At 39.8% G+C, this 24,592-nt stretch overlaps 1 protein-coding gene across 2 annotated transcripts; it reads left to right on the plus strand.

Annotated features, from left to right (window-relative positions):
- Positions 1 to 592: 592 nt before the first annotated feature.
- Positions 593 to 21,537, plus strand: COQ10B (coenzyme Q10B). Of its 2 annotated transcripts, XM_030327291.1 has the most exons (6): positions 706 to 792; positions 1,988 to 2,088; positions 6,208 to 6,360; positions 12,801 to 12,993; positions 18,347 to 18,448; positions 20,508 to 21,537. In XM_030327291.1, exons 3-6 carry the CDS (start codon positions 6,233 to 6,235, stop codon positions 20,673 to 20,675), a joined length of 591 nt encoding a protein of 196 aa, XP_030183151.1. In that variant the 5' UTR covers positions 706 to 792; positions 1,988 to 2,088; positions 6,208 to 6,232; the 3' UTR covers positions 20,676 to 21,537. The 2 variants fall into 2 exon arrangements, with proteins under 2 accessions (XP_030183150.1, XP_030183151.1); XM_030327290.1 differs by lacking the exon at positions 1,988 to 2,088 and having other exon boundaries at positions 593 to 792.
- Positions 21,538 to 24,592: the final 3,055 nt, after the last annotated feature.

Raw genomic sequence — 24,592 nt, forward strand, 5'->3', positions numbered from 1 at the left:
CCAATAAAAATGTTGGCCAGACAAGAGGAAGGCAAATAGAACTGAGTCTCTTCCCTAGGCACATGATCTTATGTTGCCCTCGCAACAATTTCATGGGGTAAGCACGGCAGGTACTGTATTAGACAATCATTAAACAGCAAGACTGACGGCCAGACTTCGCAGCCAGGAACGATGGCAGTCTGGCTCAGCACTCACCGGTTTGGACAGTTACGAAACGAACACCCAGAACCTCGAGCTTTCTCCCGCCCTTGGACTGGGCTCACGTGCCGAGCCTCACGACCTCAAGCAGCGCCTAAGAGAACGGTGGCGGTTGGCGAATCCGGAGAAGAGTTCCAGCGCGGGAGGTGGGGTGAGAGGTCACGAAGAGTCTTACGTAAAAGGCGCCTTAGCGTGCGGCGGGAACTGGAGCTCGGCCAGGAAAGAGGGGTGTGTCCAGGCGGCCCTGAGCTCCCTTTGATTGGCTGGAAGGATGACGAGGCATTTACAGTCGGCCTTACGGCAGCGGGAGCTTGCGTCAGTTATGCGCTTTCGGGGTGGGAAGAGAGGGCGTGTCTGGCAGCTCAAGGGGCCCGCTGATTGGTTGGAAGGCGCCGGAGCCGGGCGGCTCCGCGGGCCACAGAAGGGCGGCACCGAGGACCAGGTCCCGGAGGTGAGGACCGGCTTCAGTGAGACTATCATGGCAGCTCGGGCCGGTCAGGGGGCCCTGAGAAAGGTGGTTTCGGGATGCCGTCCAAAGTCGACAGCAGCGGCCGGAACCCCGGCTCCGGCGCAGAGGCCTACCCGGAACGTCAGGTAATAAACAACGGGGGTGCTGCAGTGAGGGTAGCCTTCGGCCCCGGCTTGCTGAGTTGGGGGACCGAGGAGACTTGGGGCGAGGGGGAGCCTGACCGGATGCGTTTCTGCGTCTCCAGAAGAAGAGGGTCTCCTGCGTTTGAGGAGTTCAGGTTTTGCGCCCATCACCCCGGCCAGAGGTTCGTGGGCCTGTTCCAGACACCCGTCTGAGTTGGTGACTCGCTTCCCTCGCGAGAGGTAGTGAATCATCGGCGGAGCGACTTTAGCAGCAGCTGATAGAGCAATTAGGGAAAAGGGTAACTTGGAGCTCTTCCGGTCTCCTCCCGTACGGCCTGCTGCTGTTGCTGCTCTTTTAACTTTGCCTCAGAGTTGCTGGGTGCCCTGGCTGTGGGAGTTTGTGGCCCGGCGGTGAGCCTCCTTCTTTTCCTCTAGCGTGCCAAGTGGCCAGACATACTTTCCCAGTTTTTGGTAGGAGACGTTTGCTTCCACCCTTTGGTGCTTGCAAAACTAAATGTAGCCATAGTAGGGGACCTGGATTTTTTTTCCCCGCTCGACTGTAACTTAGAGGTCCTGTAACCTTGAACCAGCTTTGGATTTTCCTGGTTGGCTCCTTTTTGGTGGGTGGAGGTGGAGACATGAATGATTCCATACTTCCACCGCTTAGTTTCCTTTTCCTGATGACTTTGTAATAAATTAATGCTCGAAAACTAAAGTTAGTATTTAAAATGTATTCAGTTGTAAACAGTACAGGATGAAGGGAGAAAGCACAAATGTTGAACTCCAAGAATTTAAAGAGTTTTTCAAGTATCAAACCCCCAGCCAACTCTAAATCTTTTTAAACAAATATTGGTTGAAACTGAAGTCTTGTTAAAGAAAATAACTTGAAAAAGTAGTTCTAATCAGTTTTAAGAAAAAAAATTGTTGTAGTGATTACATTAAGGTTTAAATTCCAAGACAAGTATTTACTGTTTATAATAATGAGGAGGGAGGGAGTTTATGAGCTCATTTTAGGCGCAAGCACTAACATAGGTTGTGGCGTTTATTATAGTAGGGTGAGATGTAGTATCGGAAGTTTAGTAACAAAAAACTGTCCTTCCTCTGATTCAGTTTTAATATCATGGTTTAACGATATATATGACTGTATGGCTCTTCATTACAGTTGAAGACGTTATTCTTTTTTTTTTTTTTTTTTAAGACGTCATTCTTGATAGTGTGTGAAAATAGATGTGCGGTCCAGGGCTTGTAACCATAGTATGCAGACTCATCAGGAAAACTATTAGCTTGCTTTAAACACAGGTATTTCCTTTACAGTTGTAATCAGATTGTATAAGGGTTTTTATATGTATATGTGTATGTGTGTGTGTATGTGTGTGTGTGTTTTCTTTTGGGGGAGGTAGAGTGGGAGGTTGGGGACATGGTATTACATAAACTTGATACAAAATTCAAAACCATATACAGTGAAAAGCTTCATAGGCAACCAGTTCATCTCTCAGGAGCAACGGTTTTATCTTTTTTAAATAAAGGTTTATCACAGAAATGCTGCCTTTTCTGATACTGATTTATCAGAAAATTATTAATAAGTGTTTTCAATATCTGTCACATAATTGGCTTCTGATAATAGGTAACAAAAGTGGGGAAAATAGGTAAAACTGTTATAACAAAGACAGCTAAAGAATGTCCTAGAAAGGGAACAGGTGATCAGGTATTTTGTACACCAGATTTGGTTTGTAATCAATATGACGAACAGAGATCCTAAATTATTTTATGTGGCTTCTTTTTTAAATATTTTTAAATATTTATTTTTGAGAGAGAGAGGGAGAGAGAGAGAGACACACACACACACACACACACACAGTGTGAGTGGGGGGGGGGGGGCAGAGAGATTGAGACAGAATCCGAACTCCAAGCTGTCTTCACAGAGCCTGACATGGGGCTCGAACTCACAAACCCTAAGATCATGACCTGAGCTGAAGTCAGTCAGTTGAGCGTCTGACTTCGGCTCAGGTCATGATCTCGTGGGTTGTGGGTTTGGGCCCTGTGTCAGGCTCTGTGCTGACAGCTCAGAGCCTAGAGCCTGCTTCAGATTCTGTGTCTCACTTTCTCTCTCCCCTCCCCCTGCTCGTGCTCTGTCTCTCAAAAATGAATAAACCTTAAAAAAATTTTTTTTTTTGAAGGAGAAGCTAAATTAATTGCCGAATTATGTTATTTCCACTGATCTGCTTCATTTAGCAGAGTAACTGTCATTCACTTACGTTGGTATAATCCCACTTTCTTAAAAAAATTTTTAATGTTTTATTTTTTATTTTTGAGAGAGGGAGAGCATGAATGGGGGAGGGACAGAGAGAGAGGGAGACGTAGATTCCCACGAAGGCTCCAGGCTCTGAGCTGTCAGCACAGAGCCTGCCGCGAAGCTCGAATTCACAAACCTCGAGTTCCTGACCTGAGCCGAAGTCAGAAGCTTAACTGACTGAGTCACCCAAGTGCCCCGGTATTATCCTACTTCTAAGAAAACTCTGTAGTTTTACTCTAAAAAAAAAAAAAATCACAATAGGCTCTTTTTTAAAATTATTTTGAGAGTGAGAGGAAGAGAGAGAAAATCTCAAGCAGGCTCCATGCTGTCAGCACAGAGCCCAACGTGAAGCTCTATCCCAACTGTGAGATCATGACCTGAGCCATCCAAGCGCCCCACAATAGGTTTATTTTAATATTATCTCTGCCTTTAAAATAAGATTCACATAACTAATCATATTTTTAAAGATTTTTGGAAACAACACCTTTATTCTCTCTAGATGAATCTGTCTAAATTGGTAACATATTTTTCTCTCTAGGAGATGAATTTATCTAAAATCTCTTTTGATTAAAAATAATAGAGATATCTTTAAAATATGCTCTTACCATCATTAAAAAATCAAATACTACTTGTGATGTCCTAAAAACCTAGAATTTAGAAAGCTGTCTTGTTTTACAATATTTTTATCCCCTTGTTTATATTTTGAAGTGTTACTTACAGTTGGATGAAAAATCCTTTTAAAGTCTTAAAAAGAGGCCAGTAAGTTCACCTATATAGTTCATATGTCTGATTTCTTTACCATTACATTTTGACAAATAGTTATCAGTGTTTAGCTTAACCATTTTCATTAACCTTTATTTCATTGTCTGGAATAAGACCACCTAATTTTTATAAAGAGTATTAATTGTTCAAAAGTTCTTTCTTGGGGCACTTGGGTGGCTTAGTTAGTTAAGCAACCAACTTTGGCTCAGGTCATGATCTCACGGTTCCTAAGTTGGAGCCCCACATTGGACTCTGCTGTCAGCACAGAGCCTGCTTCAGATCCTCTGTTCCCTCTCTCTGCCCCTCCTCTGCTCGTGTGTGTGGGTGTGTGGGTGTGTGTGTGTGTCTGCTGACAACGCAGGCACACACTTTCTCTTTCAAAAATAAATGTATATTTTTTAAAAAAGGAATTATCAAAAGTTCTTTCCTTTATTATGGAGCCTAAATTTGTCTCCCTCTGATTGGGCTTCTTGTTTATGTTTTGGAACCATGCCTCAGGTATCATCCTTCTGGCTGAATATTCCCAATTTCTTCAACTATTCCTTGTTTAACTTGATTGTTTCTTCCTCCCCAGCCAAATTGTAGGGTGTCTATGTCCAAAGAAATTTTATTTATGTGTAAATTCTATTTATAAAACAAATTTTATGTATGATGACATAAGATTTCACCAGGCCCTCCATTCCCCTTTTAAAAAATAATTTGAAGATTTGATCTAATGAAATAGTACTCTTTTACTTGGAATTCTCCAAAAGCTTCTCATTGAGGATAAAATCCAAATTGTTTTATCCTGGCTAATAATTCCCAGCATGATCTAGCTCCAACCAGTTTAATATTATTTCATAGTACTCTCCTGGCTTGCTTTACTGATACTACACTGTTAGTCTTTTTCAGTCTGTGGATACTGCCAGGCTCTTTCCCTACTACCTGGAATGCCCCCTGCCTACCTCCCCTCCTTCCATATACTACACTCACGTATACTGTGTGTGTATGCATACACATACACATTTATTATGTACATACATACCTATTTTTCTCTTTATATGGCTAACTCCTGTTATATCTCAGCTGAAGTATAACGTTAGAGGACTTCTGAGACTGCCCTATCAAAAGGAGCTCCTAATTACGTGTCCCCACCCCCTTTCTTTCTTAGCACTTCTTTTGAATGCTCAACTACAAAGTAATTCTCATACAGTTAATTTTTATTTTTACCATTATATCCCTAGTGCCTAGCACAGAACACGATCTCAATGAGTATGTGAACTAATACATAAATAATAGTATAAAATAGTTATACAATAATCTCATTAGGGAAAGGCAGAAATATTCAGGTGAAAACAAGTGTATCAGGCACCTATATTTAGAAGCACCCAAACAACTAATATTCTAATTTCTTTGATATGTGTTTTTACATATACGCATTGAAAGGGAGACTGGAAGGTAAAGGAGTATAGAGCAACAGTTCTGAGAGGGCCACTAGATTTCCAATCTCAGGTCTCAGAGTGGGTCAAGAATTAAGGAACCTGGGGCACCTGGCTGGATCAATCGGTTAAGTGTCCAACTTTGGCTCTGGTCATGATATCAAGATTCTTGAGTTTGAGCCCATGTCAGGTTCTTTGCTTACGCTGGGGAGCTTGCTTGGGATTCTCTCTCTCTCCTCCCTCTTTCTGCCCCTCCCCCACTTTTGTGTGCATGTTCTCTCTCTCAAAATTAAAAAAAAAAAAAAGGAATTAAAGAACCTCTGTGGATCCAGCTGAGAAAACAACCTGGATAGATGAGTTGAATAGATGATGAGGGGCACCTGGCTGGCTCAGTCAGTAGACCATGGGACTCATGGCCTCGGGGTCATGAGTTCAAGCCCCACATTGGGGGAAGAGTTTACATTAATAAAGAGAAAATAGTCGATGAATATTCTAGCAAGTGTATGGGAAGAATATGTTGTAATACGTGATGGTAGACTGAAAGCCAACTTTCTGGGAGAGATCCCTTTTGTGCCAGGAACTTCTAACCCAAACTGTAAGCTGTTATGTTTAGTTTTCTTCATGGTACTTAATAAATTTTTTTTCTGTGTGCTTGTGCATGCATGTGCACACAATTCTGTGTGTGTGTGTGTGTGTGTGTGTGTGTGTTTGTGTGTAATATTCTAAAGTTGCAAAGCCTTCCAAAGTGTGATAGTTACTGGGAAGCCAGACTGGCGCAGTTGGTGGAGCAGCAACTCCTGATGTCATGGTCATGAGTTTGAGACCCACGTTGGGTGTAGAGCTTACTTTAAAAAAATAAAGTGTGATAGTATTTTACAGTCTGTAATTTGTGTTTCCTCTTAATTTTCAATGCCATTCTAAATCAGGTAATTTTTTGTCTTTTAGATATTTTGCTTCCTGTGGTATACTGATGAGCAGAACTCTTCCGCTATATACCTCCTTAGTTTTGCCTAAGGAGATATATGCAAGAACTTTCTTCAGAATTGCTGCGCCATTAATAAACAAAAGAAAAGAATATTCAGAGAGGAGAATTATAGGGTTTGTATATAATAACTTTCTTGTATCAAGACTTTTTTTTCTGGATTTTCTTCTTACAGAGTAAGCTCTGGTTTTTCTGGATTGGCCTTTCCATAGCTTTTGCTGTTTTATAAATATTTGTTGAATTAACATAATTATGTAGTGATTTTATAGGATAGATTTAAATCTTGACATATAAAGGAAATAACTGAACTGTTTATGACCTGTATTTTTGTACACTGTTCATTTCTGTAGTGGCAACATTAGTGATTTGTTGGGCCCAATATGTTTATATAGCTCCCTAACATATACACATGCATAGGTAAGTAACATGCAGATGTGCTAAGAGGCTCCTACCACCTAGAGCGTAGGTTAGCAAACTTTTTCTGTAAAGGGCCAGAGAGTAAATATGTTAGGTTTTGTGGACCATACTATCTCTGTAGCAACTACTCAACTCTGTCATTAGAATTATAGCCCAAAAGACCTACTACTATAGCCTGTAGTTAATAAGTGGGTGTGGCTATGTGCTAATAAAACTTTATTTACAAAACGAGGCAATAGGCCAGGTTTGACCCCTGATCTAGGCATATACACAGGAGAGAATAGAGAGACTGCAGTTCTGCTAAACCAGAAATACAGCATCTGTTCATAGGGGAATTTCTACAAGGGGGTCTTAATTCTTAACAGGCCATTAAGTATTACATGAATTCTTGTAAAAGTGCATTTCATGAATTTTTCCACTTGCTCTTGCCCTTCTGTAGTAAAGTTTTCTGTAGTAAAGGACTTTCAGCAGACTCCACTTTTGTCACTAAAATCACCTTTATTACTGGCTAAGTCACTGTATTGGTTAAGGTAAAGCTAGCAGCTATATAGGTAAAACCCAAAAGTTTATTTCTTCCTTATGTAAAGTTCAAGTGAGTACTCCCCATCCATGCACAGCAATTTATGAACCGGGCTCCATCTAACTTGTACCTTTGTAATTCCTTAGTCTTCAGAGTCTCTTAAAAAGATATACCTGATTCTAAACCATATTGATTTGGAAGGGATTATTGGGAAGAACTAGTTACATAATCCCATCTAAATGCAAGAGGGGTACTGGGAATAGTAGCCTCCTTTTTTTTTTTTAAATCTGTTTATTGTTTAATTTATATCCAAGTTAGTTAGCATATAGTAACGATTTCAGGAGTAGATTCCTTAATGCCCCTTATCCATTTAGCAATCCCCCCTCCCACAACCCCTCCAGCAACCCTCTGTTTGTTCTCCATATTTAAGAGTCTCTTATGTTTTGTCCCCCCTCCCTGTTTGTATATTCTTTTTGCTTCCCTTCCCTATATTCATCTGTTTTGTATCTTAAATTCCTCATATGAGTGAAGTCATATGATATTTGTCTTTCTCTGACTAATTTCACTTAGCATAATATTCTCCAGTTCCGTCCACATAGTTGCAGATGGCAAGATTCCATTCTTTTAGATTGCCAAGTAATACTCCATTGTATATATATATACCACATCTTCTTTATCCATTTATCCGTCGATGGACATTTGGGCTCTTTCCATACATTGGCTATTGTTGATAGTGCTGCTATAAACATGGGGGTGCATGTGTCTGTTTGAAACAGCACACTTGTATCCCGTGGATAAATACCTAGTAGTGCAATTGCTGGGTCATAGGGTAGTTCTATTTTTAATTTTTTGAGGAGTCTCCATACTCTTTTCCAGAGTGGCTGCACCAGTTTGCATTCTCACCAGCAGTACAGAGGAACTCCTCTCTCCGCATCCTCGCCAACATCTGTTGTTGCCTGAGTTGTTAGTGTTAGCCATTCTGACAGGTGTGAGGTGGTATCTCATTGTGGTTTTGATTTGTATTTCCCTGATGATAAGTGATGTTGAGCATTTTTTCATGTGTTGGTTGGCCATCTTGATGCCTTCTTTGGAGACGTGTCTATGCATGTCTTTTGCCCATTTCTTCACTGGATTATTTGTTTTTTGGGTGTTGAGTTTTATAAGTTCTTTATAGATTTTGGATACTAACCCTTTATCTGATGTGTCATTTGCAGATCTCCCATTCTGTTGGTTGCCTTTTAGTTTTACTGATTGTTTCCTTTGCTGTGCAGAAGAAGCTTTTTTATTTTGATGAGGTCCCAGTAGTTCATTCTTGCTTTTGTTTCCCTTGCCTCCAGAGATGTGTTGAGTAAGAACTTGTTGTGGCTGAGGTCAAAGAGGTTTTTGCCTGCTTTCTCCTCGAGGATTTTGATGGCTTCCTGTCTTACATTTAGGTCTTTCATCCATTTTTTTATTTTTGTGTATGGTGTAAGAAAGTGGTCCAGGTTCATTCTTCTCTATATCGCTGTCCAGTTTTCCCAGCGCCACTTGCTGAAGAGACTGTCTTTATTCCATTGAATATTCTTTCCTGCTTTGTCAAAGATCAGTTGGCCATACGTTTGTGGGTCCATTTCTGGGTTCTCTATTCTGTTCCATTGATCTGAGTGTCTGTTTTTGTGCCAGGAAATAGTAGCCTCCTGATGGGCATCTTCTTCCCAGCAAGTATACCATGTGAAGTGAGCCTAAATAATTGGATAGGTAGACATCTTTGCCAGAGCTGGTATCAGTTAAAAAAAGAAATGGCAATAAAAAGATTAATAGTGAATTGGTCTACTTTTTAAAAAAAATATTTATTTATTTATTTATTTTGAGAGAGAGCCCATGCGTGAGCAGAGGAGGGGCAGAGAGAGGGAGAGAATCCCAAGCAGGCTCCAAGCTGCCAGCACAGAGCCCAATACAGGGCTCAAACCCACAAACTGTGGGATCAGGACCTGAGCTGAAATCCAGAGTCAGATGCTAAACCAACTCAGCCACCCAGACACCCCTGGCCTGCTTTACTTTTGAATCACTGTTAATATCTTCTTTTACTGTGTACCTGGCATTTGACAGCTATTACTGGGTACTTTACTGTTTCATTTAATTCTCACAAGAGCCATGTATATTAGGTGTTGTTATTCCTATTATAGAGATGAGGAAACTGAAGCTCAGAGAGATAATGTACATGAAGTATGATTCCAAAGATTTTTTTTTCAAAGATTATTTTTTCCAACGTATTTACTTATTATTGCTTGCTTCCTTATTCTTTCTCAGGCTAAAATTCTTTTATTGCAAATTGGCCTTATCCAGTGATCTCTATCTTATCTTTTCCCCCTGTATTTGACATAAACACATATTAGCTACCGTTTATTAAGTGCTTATTAAGCATTGTGCAGTATGGCAAAACGATTTCACTTAACCCTCAGAAGAACCCTGTAGAGGTACTTTTTAGTTATGGATGAAGAACATAAAATTGAGAGGTTAAACAGCCTACCCAGGGTCATGTGGCTTACTATGTGTTTTAGGGTTGATACTTGAGCACAGTCCTTCCTGAGTATAAAGTCCATCTCCTTGACCACTATGCTGTATATACTGCTTTCTGAGTTGTTGTAGACTATTTTTATAACAATTAAGTTCCAGGCTACAAGGTTTCATACTTCTTCATGGGACTTACTTTGGCCTTTATTTCAAAGTAACTAAAACCAAAGGGGTAGGGTGATTTTCCCTCCCCTCTGGTGTGGGCCTCATTTCATGCTCATAAAGATTAATTTAAACATTCATAAAGACTCATTCTGTCTTATTCTGAAACTTCCCTTTTGTAATTTAGATTGGGATTGTTTAAATTACTGTATAATTTTTCTTCTTTCACTTTTCACATATTATTGGCCATGGGAGGATGTGTCCTCCCTGCAACTGGAGGTGCTCACTGTTTCTTCAGCCACTCCAGACTTGGGCCCGGAGTCCTGGGGGTGGCTGGACACCTTGGGCATGTTCCCATCATCTGGGAGGGGCACTGGGTAGTTGTAGGGTGTGGCCTGGTTGATTATGACCATGTACTTATTGAAGGGATTGGAGGGGGGCAGAATTATAGTCCCAGCCATCATGGTCTTGGTGGTGGTGTAAATTCCTATTACCGTTTTGAGGTGAATTATGTTTTAACAGTGTTCAGTTTTTATAAGAATAATATGTATCTGGCTCTCATCATCCGCTCGTCTTTTTGTATCCATAGACTGTTGTTGTTTCTGTTTGTTTTACATTTAGGCCCTTAAGTTTTTTTGTTGAATTTATTTGTAGGTATTTTGCAATTCTGTGCTGTTTTATAACTGGTTCTTGTTAGTGTAGGAAAAGTATTTATTTTTAAAGGTTCTTTAACAGGTTACCTTACTGAATTCTGAATTGCTTATCTTCTGAATTGATAGTCATATCACCTGCCAACTGATACTCTTGTCTTATTCTTCTCCATACATATGCCTCATATTTCATACTCTGATTTTACTTCAGCTAATACTTTCAGAACAATGTTACATAACAATGATAACTAGCATCTTTGTTTTATTTCTAACTCTAATGAGAATGCTTTTGGTATTTTACCATTTATGGAGGGAATCACAATTTTTCTTTTGGTTAATATGGTTATAATAATATAATTCTTAGTGTTAAGCCATCCGTGCATCTTTAAAAGAGTTGCATTTGATAATGTTTTTTTCAAAATGTATTTCTGGATTTTATTTGCTGATAATTAGAATTTTTGCCTTAGTAGTCACAGGTGACATTGGTCTATAGATTTTATTTTTTATGTTCTTGGTCAGGTTTGGGTTGATGGAGTGTTATGCTGGCTCATGAAAAGAATGAGATGTTTCCTTTATGTTCTAGAATAGTTTCCTTTTTTTTTTAATTACAAAAATACTACATACTTGTATAAAAATCTAACAATATATAAGAATATGTACTAAGAGAGTCGATCTTTATTCCTACTTCTTTTTCTTGAGTTAAAAACTATTGTTTAATCTGTGTCCTTCCAGATTTTCATTGCACATAGTCTGTTACCCTAACAATTAGTTTCAGGAAGAAGTAAACATCAGGTATTTAAAAGTGAGAAATATAGGGGCGCCTGGGTGGCGCAGTCGGTTAAGCGTCCGACTTCAGCCAGGTCACGATCTCGCGGTCCGTGAGTTCGAGCCCCGCGTCGGGCTCTGGGCTGATGGCTCAGAGCCTGGAGCCTGTTTCCGATTCTGTGTCTCCCTCTCTCTCTGCCCCTCCCCCGTTCATTCTCTGTCTCTCTCTGTCCCAAAAATAAATAAACGTTGAAAAAAAAAAATTTAAAAAAAAATAAAAGTGAGAAATATAGAATTTACATATAATTTTTCTTTTTTAATTTTTTTTAACGTTTATTTTTGAGACAGAGACAGAGCATGAACGGGGGAGGGTCAGAGAGGGAGGGAGACACAGAATCCGAAACAGGCTCCAGGCTCTGAGCTGTCAGCAGAGAGCCCAACATGGGTCTCGAACCCACAAACTGCAAGATCATGACCTGAGCCAAAGTCAGATGCTTAACCGACTGAGCCACCCAGGCGCCCCTATGTATAATTTTTCTTAAATGGATAATAGAATCGTGCATATCCTGTCTACTTTGTAGTGTGCTTTTTTTCATGTAACAATATGTTGTAAATTTCTTTGCTCTAAAGTGTATATTTGATCTTAAAAAAACAGGGGTGCCTGGGTGGCTCAGTCAGTTAAGTGTTTCACGTCGGCTCAGGTCATGATCTCAAGGTTTGTGGGTTCGAACGGCGCGTTGGGCTCTGTGCTGGCAGCTCAGAGCCTGGAGCCTGCTTCAGGTTCGGTGTCTTCCTCTCTGTGTGTCCCTCCTCCTGCTGATGGTGTCTTTCTCTCAAAATAATAAATATTAAAAAAAAAATTTATTTAATAAAAATAAATAAACTTAAAAAAAGGAGGGGTTGTCTGGCTGGCTCGGTCAGAAGAGCATGCAATGCTTGATTTCAGGATTGTGAGTTCAAGCCCCACATTGGGTATAGCGATTACTAAAATAAATTAATAAGTAAACTTTAAAGTATATATTTGATTATAATTTTTTTATTTTTTAATTATTTTAATTATTTTTTAACGTTTATTTATTTTTGAGACAGAGAGAGACAGAGTATGAACGGGGGAGGGTCAGAGAGAGGGAGACACAGAATCCGAAGCAGGCTCCAGGCTCCGAGCTGTCAGCACAGAGCCTGACGTGGGGCTCAAACTCACGGACCCTGAGATCATGACCTGAGCCGAAGTCAGATGCTTAACTGACTGAGCCACCCAGGTGCCCCTTTTAATTATTTTTTAAAGTTTGTTTATTTATTTTGAGAGGCAGCAAGTTGGGAAGGCGTTGAGAAAGAAAGAGAATCCCAAGCCAGCTTCGCGGAGTCAGTGCAGAGCCCAGTGTGGGGCTCAGCCTTATGAACTGTGAGATCATGACCTGAGCCTAAGTCAAGAGTCAGATGCTTAACCGAGTGAGGCACCCAGGTGCCCCTCATATTCAATTTAAAATATATGTATGCCATATAACTAGGTGCAGTTAACACCTTTCTCTCTCTTTTTTTTTTTTTTAAGATATTCTATGCAGGAAATGTATGATGTGGTATCAGGAATGGAAGATTACAAGCATTTTGTTCCTTGGTGCAAAAAATCAGATGTAATATCAAAGAGAACTGGATATTGCAAAACACGATTAGAAATTGGGTTTCCACCTGTGTTGGAGCGCTATACATCAGTAGTAACCTTGGTGAAACCACATTTGGTAAAGGTAATAGTTTTAGTTTTTGTTGTTTTTAAATCTTTCCCAAATGTTGATTATATCAAGTGAGTTAAAGTATAATAGCTTGAAAGAATGTCCCTAAACTAATCAGAGAAGGAAGGAAAAAACAAATGATTTCTTATGTCTTCTAACTGTGCTGTTTTATCCAGTATTGGTGTTATTCTTGCCAAATAGAAATTTGACTAGAATATGGAAATAAGAAGCTTTTTCTTTTTTTTCTTCAGTTGAGGACTATTGCCCCTTAGAAAAGATTGGACCGCACAAGTGAGAACTGTTTTAATTTTTGCACTAGTTTGTTTTTTTGATTTTTTGGTTTTTTTAAGTTAAGGAAAGGACAGTGGTGAGAGAATGAAGGTAGAAAAGATATAAATGAGAACATGAACACTGTCAAGGTCATACTGCCATGTGGCGGTACTGAAATGCCAAGTGCTATTACATGCATTCTATTGATTATTTTACCTTGTCAAAAGAGAATGCACATATAGAAAAGGTACTGAGGCTTAAATACACAAAACGGCAGAATTCCATACAGTTCTTTTGAATTCCTAGAGTTTCGTGGCCAAATACTTAAAGTGTAGTTGTGTTTTATGCCCACAAAATATCATTTCTTGGTAATTGGCCAGAGCTAAATGCCTTCGTCAGCTCCTTGTTAGGCATTGAAGGAGGTGCAGCTCTCATATCAGTCTACTGTCCAGTGAGGCTGACTTTGGAGTCCACCCTCATCCTCTCTCAACTTGAACTCATATAAAAGTCTGTGCCACTCCGGGGCTTTGCCATTATGAATATTTCCATCTTTTTCCTCATAGTTTTGGAGATTTTTACTACTATACTGCACTGCCTCTCACATTAGCTAACATTTATTGAGCTCTTTGTAGTGCTTTAAAGCACTTCAATTACTTGTTTAATCTTCCAAACAGCCCTTTGAGATTCAAATGTTACTGTTCTCCATCATATAGTTAAGCAGATTAAGGTTTAGAAGAGTTAGATAACTTACCCAAGGTTACAGAGCCAAGACTCCAGCTCAGTCTTTCTGACACCAGTGAATATCTATATAATCTGAAAATGTTTTTCTGTTTCCTGACCTCAGTCTCTCTTTTTCTAAATGTTTGTTTATTTGAGAGAGAGAGAGAGAGAGCACAATCAGAGGACTGACAGAGGGAGAGAGGGAGCGAGAGAATCCCAAGCAGGCTCCATGCTGTCAGGACAGAGTCCCATGTGGGGCTTGATCTCACGAACCGTGCATGACCTGAACCAAAATCAAGAGCTGGATACCCAACTGAATAAGCCACCTAGGTGCCCCTGACGTTAATCTCTTATAACTTAAATCTTCATATTCTATATCTAACTAAAAGAATTCTTGAGAAAAAAAAAAATAATAACCCTCAATTTTCTCCCCCTAGCTTTTTCTTTCCTTCACTGGCTTTTTATTTTAATTGAAGTATAGTTGACACACCTTCCCTTGCTTCTTAATACATACAAGATTAAGCCATCTGCTTTATTGTTGTTCCCCACCCCTTCCCCAGTACACACTACACACACACACACACACACACACACACACACACACACACACACAAATATACTAAATGTTCAGGCAGTACCTTCCATCTTCAAGTTCCATGAATGCACCATACGGTGCTTATTGTGCGGCCCTGTGCCTTTGCATACTTCTCACTCTTGAAACTTAATTCTTTGCCTAGTAGTCCTTCAAATTCTAGCTGTCTGATGTTGCTTTCTCCCTTTCCTTAATATAAATAATCAGTCCTACTTCGGAGATTCTTCTGGGCTTTGTACATGTTTTGTTTCTCTTATCACTCTGCAATATAATTTATTTCTTCATCTGATTTGTGCTTGACAAGGTTGAGCTACTTGAGGGAGTGGAAGCTTCTCTTTTTCATCTTTGTGTGGCCTCAGCACCAATACTACAGTGATGGGAGTCATGAGAGCTTTGTGCTTAAGAAGTTCTCATTACTGTCTTTTTGGGTTATTGCAGATCCAGAGATGTTCCTCATAATCTCAGTAACTTTCACTCCTGCCAAGGAGGGAGGAAACTGTATTAGAAAAAAAAATCTTCATAATAACATGTATGAAGTTATCATTGCTATCTCAATTTTATGAGGCTTAGTAAAATTAAGAACCTTATGCAAATTCACACTGTTTGTGTCAAATTGCAAAGGTATTTTTCATTAAAATAAGCTGCCTCATAGTGGCGCCTGGGTGGCTCAGTCGGTTGGACATCTGACTTCGGCTCAGGTCATGATCTCACAGTCCGTGAGTTCAAGCCCCACATTGGGCTCTGTGCTGACAGCTCAGAGCCTGGGACCTGCTTCTGATTCTGTGTCTCCCTCTCTCTCTCTCTCTCTCTCTCTCTCTGCCCCTCCCCTGCTCACACTCTGTCTCTCCTTCAAAAATAAGCAAACATTGGGGGCACCTGGGTGGCTCAGTCGGTTGAGCATCTGACTTCGGCTCAGGTCATGATCTTGCGGTTGACGAGTTCAAGCCCCGCGTCAGGCTCTGTGCTGATGGCTCAGAGCCTGCAGCCTGCTTCAGATCCTGTGTCTCCCTCTCTCTCTTCCCTTTCCCCACTCATGCTTTGTCTCTCTCTGTCTCAAAAATAAATAAACATTAAAAAAAAAAACATTAAAAAAATAAAATAAGGTGCCTCACTTAATGTGTCAATTGTTGAAAGATATATTTGAGCATAACACACAACTATATATGTTCAATTTTCTGTTGTCCCTGGGTTCACGTTTTGGATTTTAATACCTCATACACACATGTGCTATAGAATAAAGATCATTATAACCAAGGGAGCAGGAGAAGCCATGTGACATTTTTGGTGAATCACTAGTTGCCTCAGATGTGCCTGTGATGTATCAGTAATTCTAGTGTACATGAATCTATAATGACCAGAAGCCCTTGGAAGTTTTCAGCAGATTTAATAGAGGCAACCGTTCAATGACTCTTACTGCCTGGGTCACAATATAAAATTTTGTATGCCATAGTTTGTATTGTCTGGGTCAGTTCAGTCAGAGCAGCTAGTTGCAGGTCATCATCATAACACCTCCTGTTGTGATCAGCAACTCTCCTGTTAGGAATGAAGCCTTTTGCCATGTCTAAACATACCAGTAAAAACCTGTGGGTCCTTGGGCTAGATTATTCGTATGAGTACAGCACTGTCACATTTTGTGAAAAAGTAGTCAGAGGGAAGTGGTATATTGTGAGTATTCCCAGTAGCAGTTTTTCCTTCATTGTTAAATTTCCTGTAAGCATCTTATGTGATTGTAAAGAAGGGTAGAATCTATTACCTGAAAGTTGGATAACTGAAATAATAAGATTTATAATAAACTTTTGATGCTTTTGAAAATTAGATGCTCATTACTGAACTACCAGTAAAACCAAACTCTTTCGGGCACCTGGATGACTCAGTTTAACGTCCGATTCTTGATTTCCGCTCGGGTCATGATCTCACTGTCATGAGATTGAGCCCCAAGCCCTGTATCAGGCTCTGGGCTCAGTGTGGAGCCCGCTTTAGAGTCTCTCTCTCCCTGTGCTCCTCCCCTGCTTGCACACATGTGGTCTCTCTCTCTCTAAAAACAAAACAAAAAAAAAAACAAACTCCTTGAAGAAAATTTTCACTTCTCCCCAGTGACTTAGCATAATATGACTAAATTTAGCTATTAGAGTAGTTCAGTGGCTCAGTCAGTTCAGCATTCAAGTCTATAATTTTGGCTCAGGTCATGATCCTATAGTTGTGGGATCAAGCCCCTTAGTGGACTCTGGACTGAGCATGGAGCCTGCTTGAGATTCATTCTCTCTCACTCTCGCTCTCCCTCATGCTTGCTCATTCTCTTTCTCTAAAATAAAAATAAAGTAGTTAGCATTTTAATGACTATTATTTTATCATGTCTAAATAAATTTTATTTATTTTTTCCTCCCCCTAAGTTTTAAAACATTCACTGGTTTCCACCTTAAAAATTAAAATACTGTCTTCTATGAATGTGAAAATAGAGCATTTCTTCATAAATGCTTTTTAGTATGTATGCAATTGATCTTTATAATGATTCTACCATGTTTTCATGTGATAACTGACTCAGAAGGCTTTAGATGAAGAGAAAGAATAAACATCAAATATATTTTAAGCTCTTTGGCTTCCAATTTGAACTATTTGTGGAGATATAGTCAGATATAGTCAAATAATCTTGCATTCTGTGTTTAGGGAGACAGAAGCTAGGGAAGAAAAAATAACACTTTGGGGAAAAATGTTTATCTATGCAAGTCCTTTTGCCAACCTGTAGTGTATAGGCTCAGAGGAGGGACAATCTAAAGTGTTGAGGGGAATAAGTTAACAGAGAAAAAAGGGGTAGAGGGGCTTGATCACTTATTGGTCCCAGGATATGCCAATAGAGCTGAAAACTTAAGGCTTAATTGGGGAGGGATGTGTTGACTTTGAAACAAGGGTTTAAAAGACGGTTTGCTGCTGAGGGAAAGTGGTACATATTCTTGAGGTCAGTTGTCTACTAGTATGAAGGCCCAGATACCGTCTTAGGATAGTAAGTAAAGAAGCTGAACTTTATTCAGAGTCGTAAACAGTCCTGACAATAGACTAGTGACTATGAACCTGGCCACCATTTTTCACATTGCAGGAGGCAACTCTTAAGTGGGTCTTAGCCTTCTTTTAATGAGACAGAATGGGAACTATCAAGATGGACTGTACATAGTATTGCTAAGTATTATGTTTCAATGTATACATACACAGAATAAACATGAGCACTGAAGAGATTAGAGGTTAGAAAGCAATGGATCAGGGATACTGGTCAGGACCAGACTCTCAGGAAAACTAGAACCACGGATGCCCTTAGAAATAGAGACTAATGAGTGAATGTAACTGACAAGAGAAGTCTTTGGGTAGGAAAGAAGAATTCTAGAATTATACTTGGGATCTGTGCCAGATACCTTATAAATATTTTAGTTGTATCATATGATGATATAAAATAGGTATTATACTCATTTTATAGATTTAAGGAAATACAGTATTAGAAATTAACTTGTTCAGGATTACTTATAAGTGGCAGGGCTGGAGATAAACTTCCAAAAAAATCACTCCCTGTTTTGCTCCTGGAGAATGTCTAAGCACAGTGGGTGGCAGCAGTGAAAACGAGCACTGACAATCTTGGCGTATATTGGCAAGAGGTCACTTCCTAGTACCAAGCTGAAAATGAGATGTTTTTATCACCTGTGGTCTGACCGACAAACATTTCAAAAAGAAATCATCCTCAACTGTAGATTCTGGACAGTCCAAATGGTATTTTACACCTGTTGTATTTTCATTTTGTCCTAGGCATCCTGTACTGACGGGAAACTTTTCAATCATTTGGAGACTGTTTGGCGTTTTAGCCCTGGTCTTCCTGGCTACCCAAGAACTTGCACCTTGGATTTTTCAGTAAGTCTCTCATACAGCCCTCAGTTTGTTCCAAATATTAGGTGAGGTTTTGTTAAAGAAGGAATAATCAATTTATTAGAATCCAGTTGCCATAATTAATCTTAGGTGCATAGTGATTACTGAAAGACACTTTCAGAAAATCTCAAATTTCTGAGTGTTGAATACCTTTTTCTGTACTAACTTTATAAGAAAGAATACTAATGAATCTTTCTCTTTTTCTGTTCTATTTCTTGAAAACTTGAATAGTCATTCTCTATTTTCTAATTTTTACAGGTCCATAGATTATAAGACACATATTAAGAATTTACTAACAGCTTAATAACAGTTTATTAACAGCAAATGAAATCTACACATTGATTTCTACATCTTGTGGTGCAGAGATAAAGTGCAAAGGGGAAAATATGTTTTTAAAATAGGGACTATGGCATTTTCTTGTTCACATCACCTTAGCTATAGATAACTTAGAGCCACTTGTGGCTTTTCTTTGCCAACAGATAATACATGAATTGTTCTCTGTATTTGCAACTCAGGCATTGCATTTCAAGAAATAGTCATAATTTTTAAAAAATTTTTTTAAATGTTTATTCATTTTTGAGAGAGAGAGAGAGAGAGAGACAGAGTATGAGTGAGGGGAGGGCAGAGAGAGAGGGAGACACAGAATCTGAAGCAGGCTCTAGGCTGCGAGCTGTCAGCACAGAGCCTGATGTGGGGCTCAAACTCACAAACTGTGAGATCATGACCTGAGCCGAAGTCAGATGCTTAACCAACTGAGCCATCTAGGCGCCCCTTAAGTTTTTTTTAATGATTATTTATTTTTGACAGAGAGAGAGAGAGACAGACAGAGACAGAGTGTGAGCGGGGGAGGGGCAGGGAGAGAGGGAGACACAGAACCTGAAGCAGGCTCCAGGCTCTGAGCTGTCAGCACAGAGCCCAGTACAGGGCTCAAACCCACAGACTGTGAGTTCATGGCCTGAGCCAAAATTGGACACTCAACCAATTGAGTCACCCAGGTGCCCCAGAAATAGTCATAATTTTGATGCTGCTGTTCTCAGCTCTTGAGTTGCATTCATTAAAAAAATTAGTGGACATTAATGAGACAGTTGAGGAAATTTGAATAAGGCCTGTGTAGATTAGATAATAGTGTTACTATCTAGTAGCATTAACTCTCTCTTAATTTCCTGGCTTTAATAATTGCACTGTGGTTCTGTAAAACATTAAAATAGGAGAATCTAAGGGTGCATGGGTGCTGCAGTTGGTTAAGCATCTGACTCCTGATCTGAGCTCAGGTCATCTCACAGTTTGTGAGTTTGAGCCCCATATTGGGTTCTGCACTGATGGTGTGGAGCCTGCTTGGGATTTTGTCTCTCCTTGTCTCTGCCCCTCCCGTTTGTGTTCGCTCACTCTCTCTCTCAAAAAAATAAATAAACTTAAAAAAAATTTTTTTTTCTAAATAGGAGAATCTGGGTAATGGGTGTATGAGAAATCTTTGTAGTATTTTTGCAACTTTCTTACAAATTTTAAATTACTTCAAAATGGAAAATTAAAGCAGTTTTAAAAGTTAGTGGCTATTTGGTCCTTAAAATACTCTTTCTTGAACCACTTGCCTTGACTTCTATCTTGAGGAGATATAAATAGTTCTCATCTTCTTGCTACTACTTCTCATAGGAATACCTTATCAGAAGGGTTACTTCCCTTCTGTATTTCCTTTTGGGAAACAGGATAGATCCAAAAGGGGTACATTAGAAAGAAGCCAGACCGAAATGGTATTCATTCAGCAAAGCTTTTTTCCAGTTTTATCTTTAACTTAATAAAAGCAGATTCTTTGTCCTGAAATGAAATTCACTGTCCTTGTTTACTTAGGCTTATTGTGCCAGTAGTTGTGCTTACTGTGGAAAAGAAGTCTCCGTCTTCTGAGGGGTGGTAAAAATCTCATCTAGATATACCCGTACAACTCTACCTTACAGGCCGAGCAGCCCATTTCACAGTGTGAATACCATTATCCTAAGTAGACATTGAGTAAGAGAAAGATCCTCCTAAAATAATTAACATTTTCCTACAGATTTCTTTTGAATTCCGCTCCCTTCTGCACTCTCAGCTTGCCACATTGTTTTTCGACGAAGTTGTAAAGCAGATGGTAGCTGCCTTTGAAAGAAGAGCGTGTAAGCTGTATGGTCCAGAAACAAATATACCTCGGGAATTAATGCTTCATGAAGTTCATCACACGTAAAGGGAAAAAAGAACTGGTCACCTGTTTATAACTTTATTCACTTTTAGGAAGTGCTTTTATCATTTGCTTTCAGAAGTTAGAAAGCATTTGTTAAACCCAGCTTTGATTATAAACCTACACCGTTGAGAATTTGCACTTGGAATATGGAACCACGTGTACACAGAATTCAATCAAGTGTAATTCAAAGTAATGTGTTTATTAGCATATTTACAATAGTAGGATGTCATCACTTTTAACCAGAAATTGAAACTGTAAACTTAAACCTTTTAATTATGACCTTACCTGAAAGTGGTTAGTTAAGATACTCACACGGTATGTATTATGTTAACCATTATCACCTTTAAGTTATTAAATTCAGACTATTTATAACTTATTGTCATAGGGCCTGCCTCTTGGCTTAGGATATTCGAGTAATCATCAGATATTTAAAATAGAAACTTAGACTTAAAAATACTGTTAATGAAGGTTCCTTGGCACTTTTCTTATTTTTAAATTATTCTTATGGGTAGTAGGTAATTCAGTGCTGTCAATAGTGAGATTAACTCCCAGATTAAACAGTGAATATTTTTTTGGTGAGTGGTCCAGATCTTTAAGCTACTTTTCTTGTAGTTTGCAGCCCTCTCCCAGGTACTTTGACTGCTTTCAGTAATGCTGATTATGTGTCCGGTTTTGTCTACACAGTGGGCAACACATGAAGATAAGTTGGTTGATATATCTCCAGCACCATGCATCCCTATTTTCTATTTATTGTGTGTATTCACTTTCAATAATGTATTTCAAACATATTTTTGTAAACAAATTAATGTCTAAGGAGTGAAGTAGTAACTTAATAAAGTTAATTTGTTTATTTTTTGTACAGTTATTCTGGTTATTGAAATCCTCCTGTGTTATTTCAATATGTATTTCACATAGACCTAGTAAAGTTTAATTGTGGCATTTTATGAAACAAATCTGGGCAAAATTCGGTCTTCCTTTAATCATTGTTGATCTTCTTCCGTCCTTTCACTCCACACCTAACAACCCCCTTGCATTACCTTTCCAACCAGAGTACTTTGTTTCTTCGGATCAACAGGGGACCTCGATAATTCGTTCGCTACCTAAAAGCACGTTTGCATCAGTTTTTTTCAGTAAATCTGTTTTGAGTGCCTGCTGTGTGCCAGGTGCTGGTTATACAGTGGTGAGGTACTCCTACAGTCTACTCACATGGAACTGGTTGTGGCTTCACACAGGTAAAGCAGTATCTTTCCAGAGTATCTGCAGCTTGTATATAATTACCTTTTAAATAACAAAATGTTTTTAAATGGCAGATAGCATCCAGATATTTTTTTGTCCCTGTACATATTACTTTTCTTTTGATGGAAATAAAAATCTGTACTTTTCTTTTTTTAACATTTAGTTTTGAGAGAGAGATTGTGAGCAGGGGAGGGGCAGAGAGAGGGAGACGGGATCTGAAACTGGCTTTGTGCTGACATCAGAGCCTGAGGTGGAGCTCAAACTCATGAGCCCTGAGATCATGACCTGAGCCATTCAGCGCCCCCACCCCCAATAAACTTTTGAAGTGACATCTGGTCATTGGATTCATAGGGGAAGACTGATGGGAGAGCACTGCTAGATAAGGTTTTTTATCTGTGGAAAGCAAGTTGGAAGAGAAATGTCTCTTCCTTGGTTTTTGCCTGATGGTGAGGACATGAAGTTTGCAGCTACGCCTGCTACCTTTTCAGAGAAGAGGCAGTAATTCCAGAGAAGGCATATTGGAACTCTAACATCAAGTGCTAAGTGAACCAACCGTGTAGTTGTCAACTTTGTCCTGGTTCTGTGGGAAAACAGGCCTCTAATGTGTCCAAACCACTTAAAGTTCAGTCGTTCAGTTACTTGCAGCCACTTTTATCCTCCAGTCTGAACTGGTTGCTCTCTAGTCTGTTGTGCAGTTGTAATCCTAGGGCTCCCATGCAGTCAATCTAGGGTTTTCCTTCCCCCTCTTTTTAGGGGCTATGTCTTGAGTCTTGGCCTCACATTTTTAATTTACCTTCCAAATGCTGAGGAAATAAGCCCTTTAGTGGTTTCCTAAGGCAAGTGGGGCTAAATTTTTAGAATCCTTGTGTCTGATTATGTCGTTTTATATTCACACTTGAGTACAGAACTCTACATTAGGGATAATATCCTCTCCCTCCATCCCGTTTGAAGATCTGACTTCATTGTATTCTGGCATCCAGTGGTATTTATTCTTGCGAAGTCTTATGCCACTGTTATTCCCATTTCTTTGTATAGCATCCATTTTTTTGGATTCTGAAAGCTTTTATTTATAATTTTTTGTAATGTTTATTTTTGAGAGAGAGAGAGAGAAAGCGTGAATGGGGGAGGGACAGAGAGAGGAGACAGAATCCAAAGCAGGTTCCAGGCTCTGAGCTGTCAGCACAGAGCCTGACGCAGGGCTTGAACTCATGAACTGCAAGATCATGACCTGAGCCAAAGTCTGTTGATTGAGATATCCAGGTGCCCTCTGGGAGCTTTTAAAATCTACTCTATCCTGGGTAGTCTGAAACTGCATGCTGTCCTGTTGCCTGGCCCTAATTGTGCTGGGCCCCTTGAGAGCCCTTCAGTCAGACTCTATTTCAATTCTGAGGAATTTCTTTGAATCATTTGTTTGATCATTTCCTCCCCATATTCTCTGGTTCTATCATTCAGGTATTCCTGAACAATTAGACATTCTATCTCTTGTATTAAGTCCAGTCAGTTAAACATCTGACTCTTGATTTGGGCTCAGGTCATGATCTCACGGTTTGAGTTTGAGCCCTGAGTTAGGCTCCACACTGAGCATGGAGCCTGCTAGGGATTCTCTCTCCCTCTGCCCTTCTCCCCCACACGTGCACACCCTCTCTCTCAAAAAACCCAAAAAACCTAAAAAAAAATTGTTTGGGGGGCACCTGGGTGACTCAGTTGCTTAAACGTCCAACTCTTGATTTCAGCTCTGGGCATGATCTCATGGTTCATAAGATCATGTCCCACACGGGGCTCTCTACTGACAGTACTAACTTGCTTGGGATTCTCTCCCTCTCAGATTAAGAAAGTAAACACCTAACAAATAAAAAATATTTTATTTTTAAGTAATCTCCACACCCAACATGGTTAACAACCCCAAGATTTAGAGTCACGTGCTCTACTGACTGAGCCAGCCAGGTGCCCCTTGTATTAAATCTTTGTTTTTCCGATTTTCCATGTTTTTGATCTGCCTCTTAGAGTTCCTCAATTCTGTCTCCCAGCCCTTTGTTAATTTTACATTTGCCACAGTTTTAATTTCCAAGAATGTTTTTTAAATTTATTTAAAATTTTTGTTTTTATTTTTGAGAGACAAAGAGCAAGCACGGGAGGGGCAGAGAGAGAGGGAGACAGAATTCCAAGCAGGCTCCGCGCTGCCGGCACATAGCCTGATGTGGGCTCTAACTGAAACCAAGTCAGACACTTAGCCAACTAAGGCACCCACGTGCCCCTATTTTTAAAAGTTTTAAGACAGCAAGAGCGAGAGCACCAGCAGGGGAGAGGGGAAAGAGAGACAGAATCCCAAGTAGACTCCATGCTCAGCATGGAGCCCAACATTGCAGTCAATCTCACACCCGTGAGATCATGGCCTGAGCCAAAACCAAGAGTTGGATGCTTGACTGACTGAGCCACCGAGGCGCCCCTCCATGAATGTTTTCTAATTGTTCATTTTTTTAATGCTTATTTTTGAGAGAGAGAGAGAGAGAGAATGTGCAGGTGGGGGAGGGACAGAAAGCAGGAGGCAGGTTCCAAAATGAGCTCTGAGCGACATCAGAGAGCCTGATGTGGGGCTCGAACTCATGGACCACGGGATCATGACCTGAGCTGAAGTGAAGATGCTGAACCGAGCCACAGTTTATGGCAACAAGATCTCTTTAACA

Source organism: Lynx canadensis, chromosome C1, assembly GCF_007474595.2.
Source record: "Lynx canadensis isolate LIC74 chromosome C1, mLynCan4.pri.v2, whole genome shotgun sequence".
Classification (NCBI taxonomy): domain Eukaryota; kingdom Metazoa; phylum Chordata; class Mammalia; order Carnivora; family Felidae; genus Lynx; species Lynx canadensis.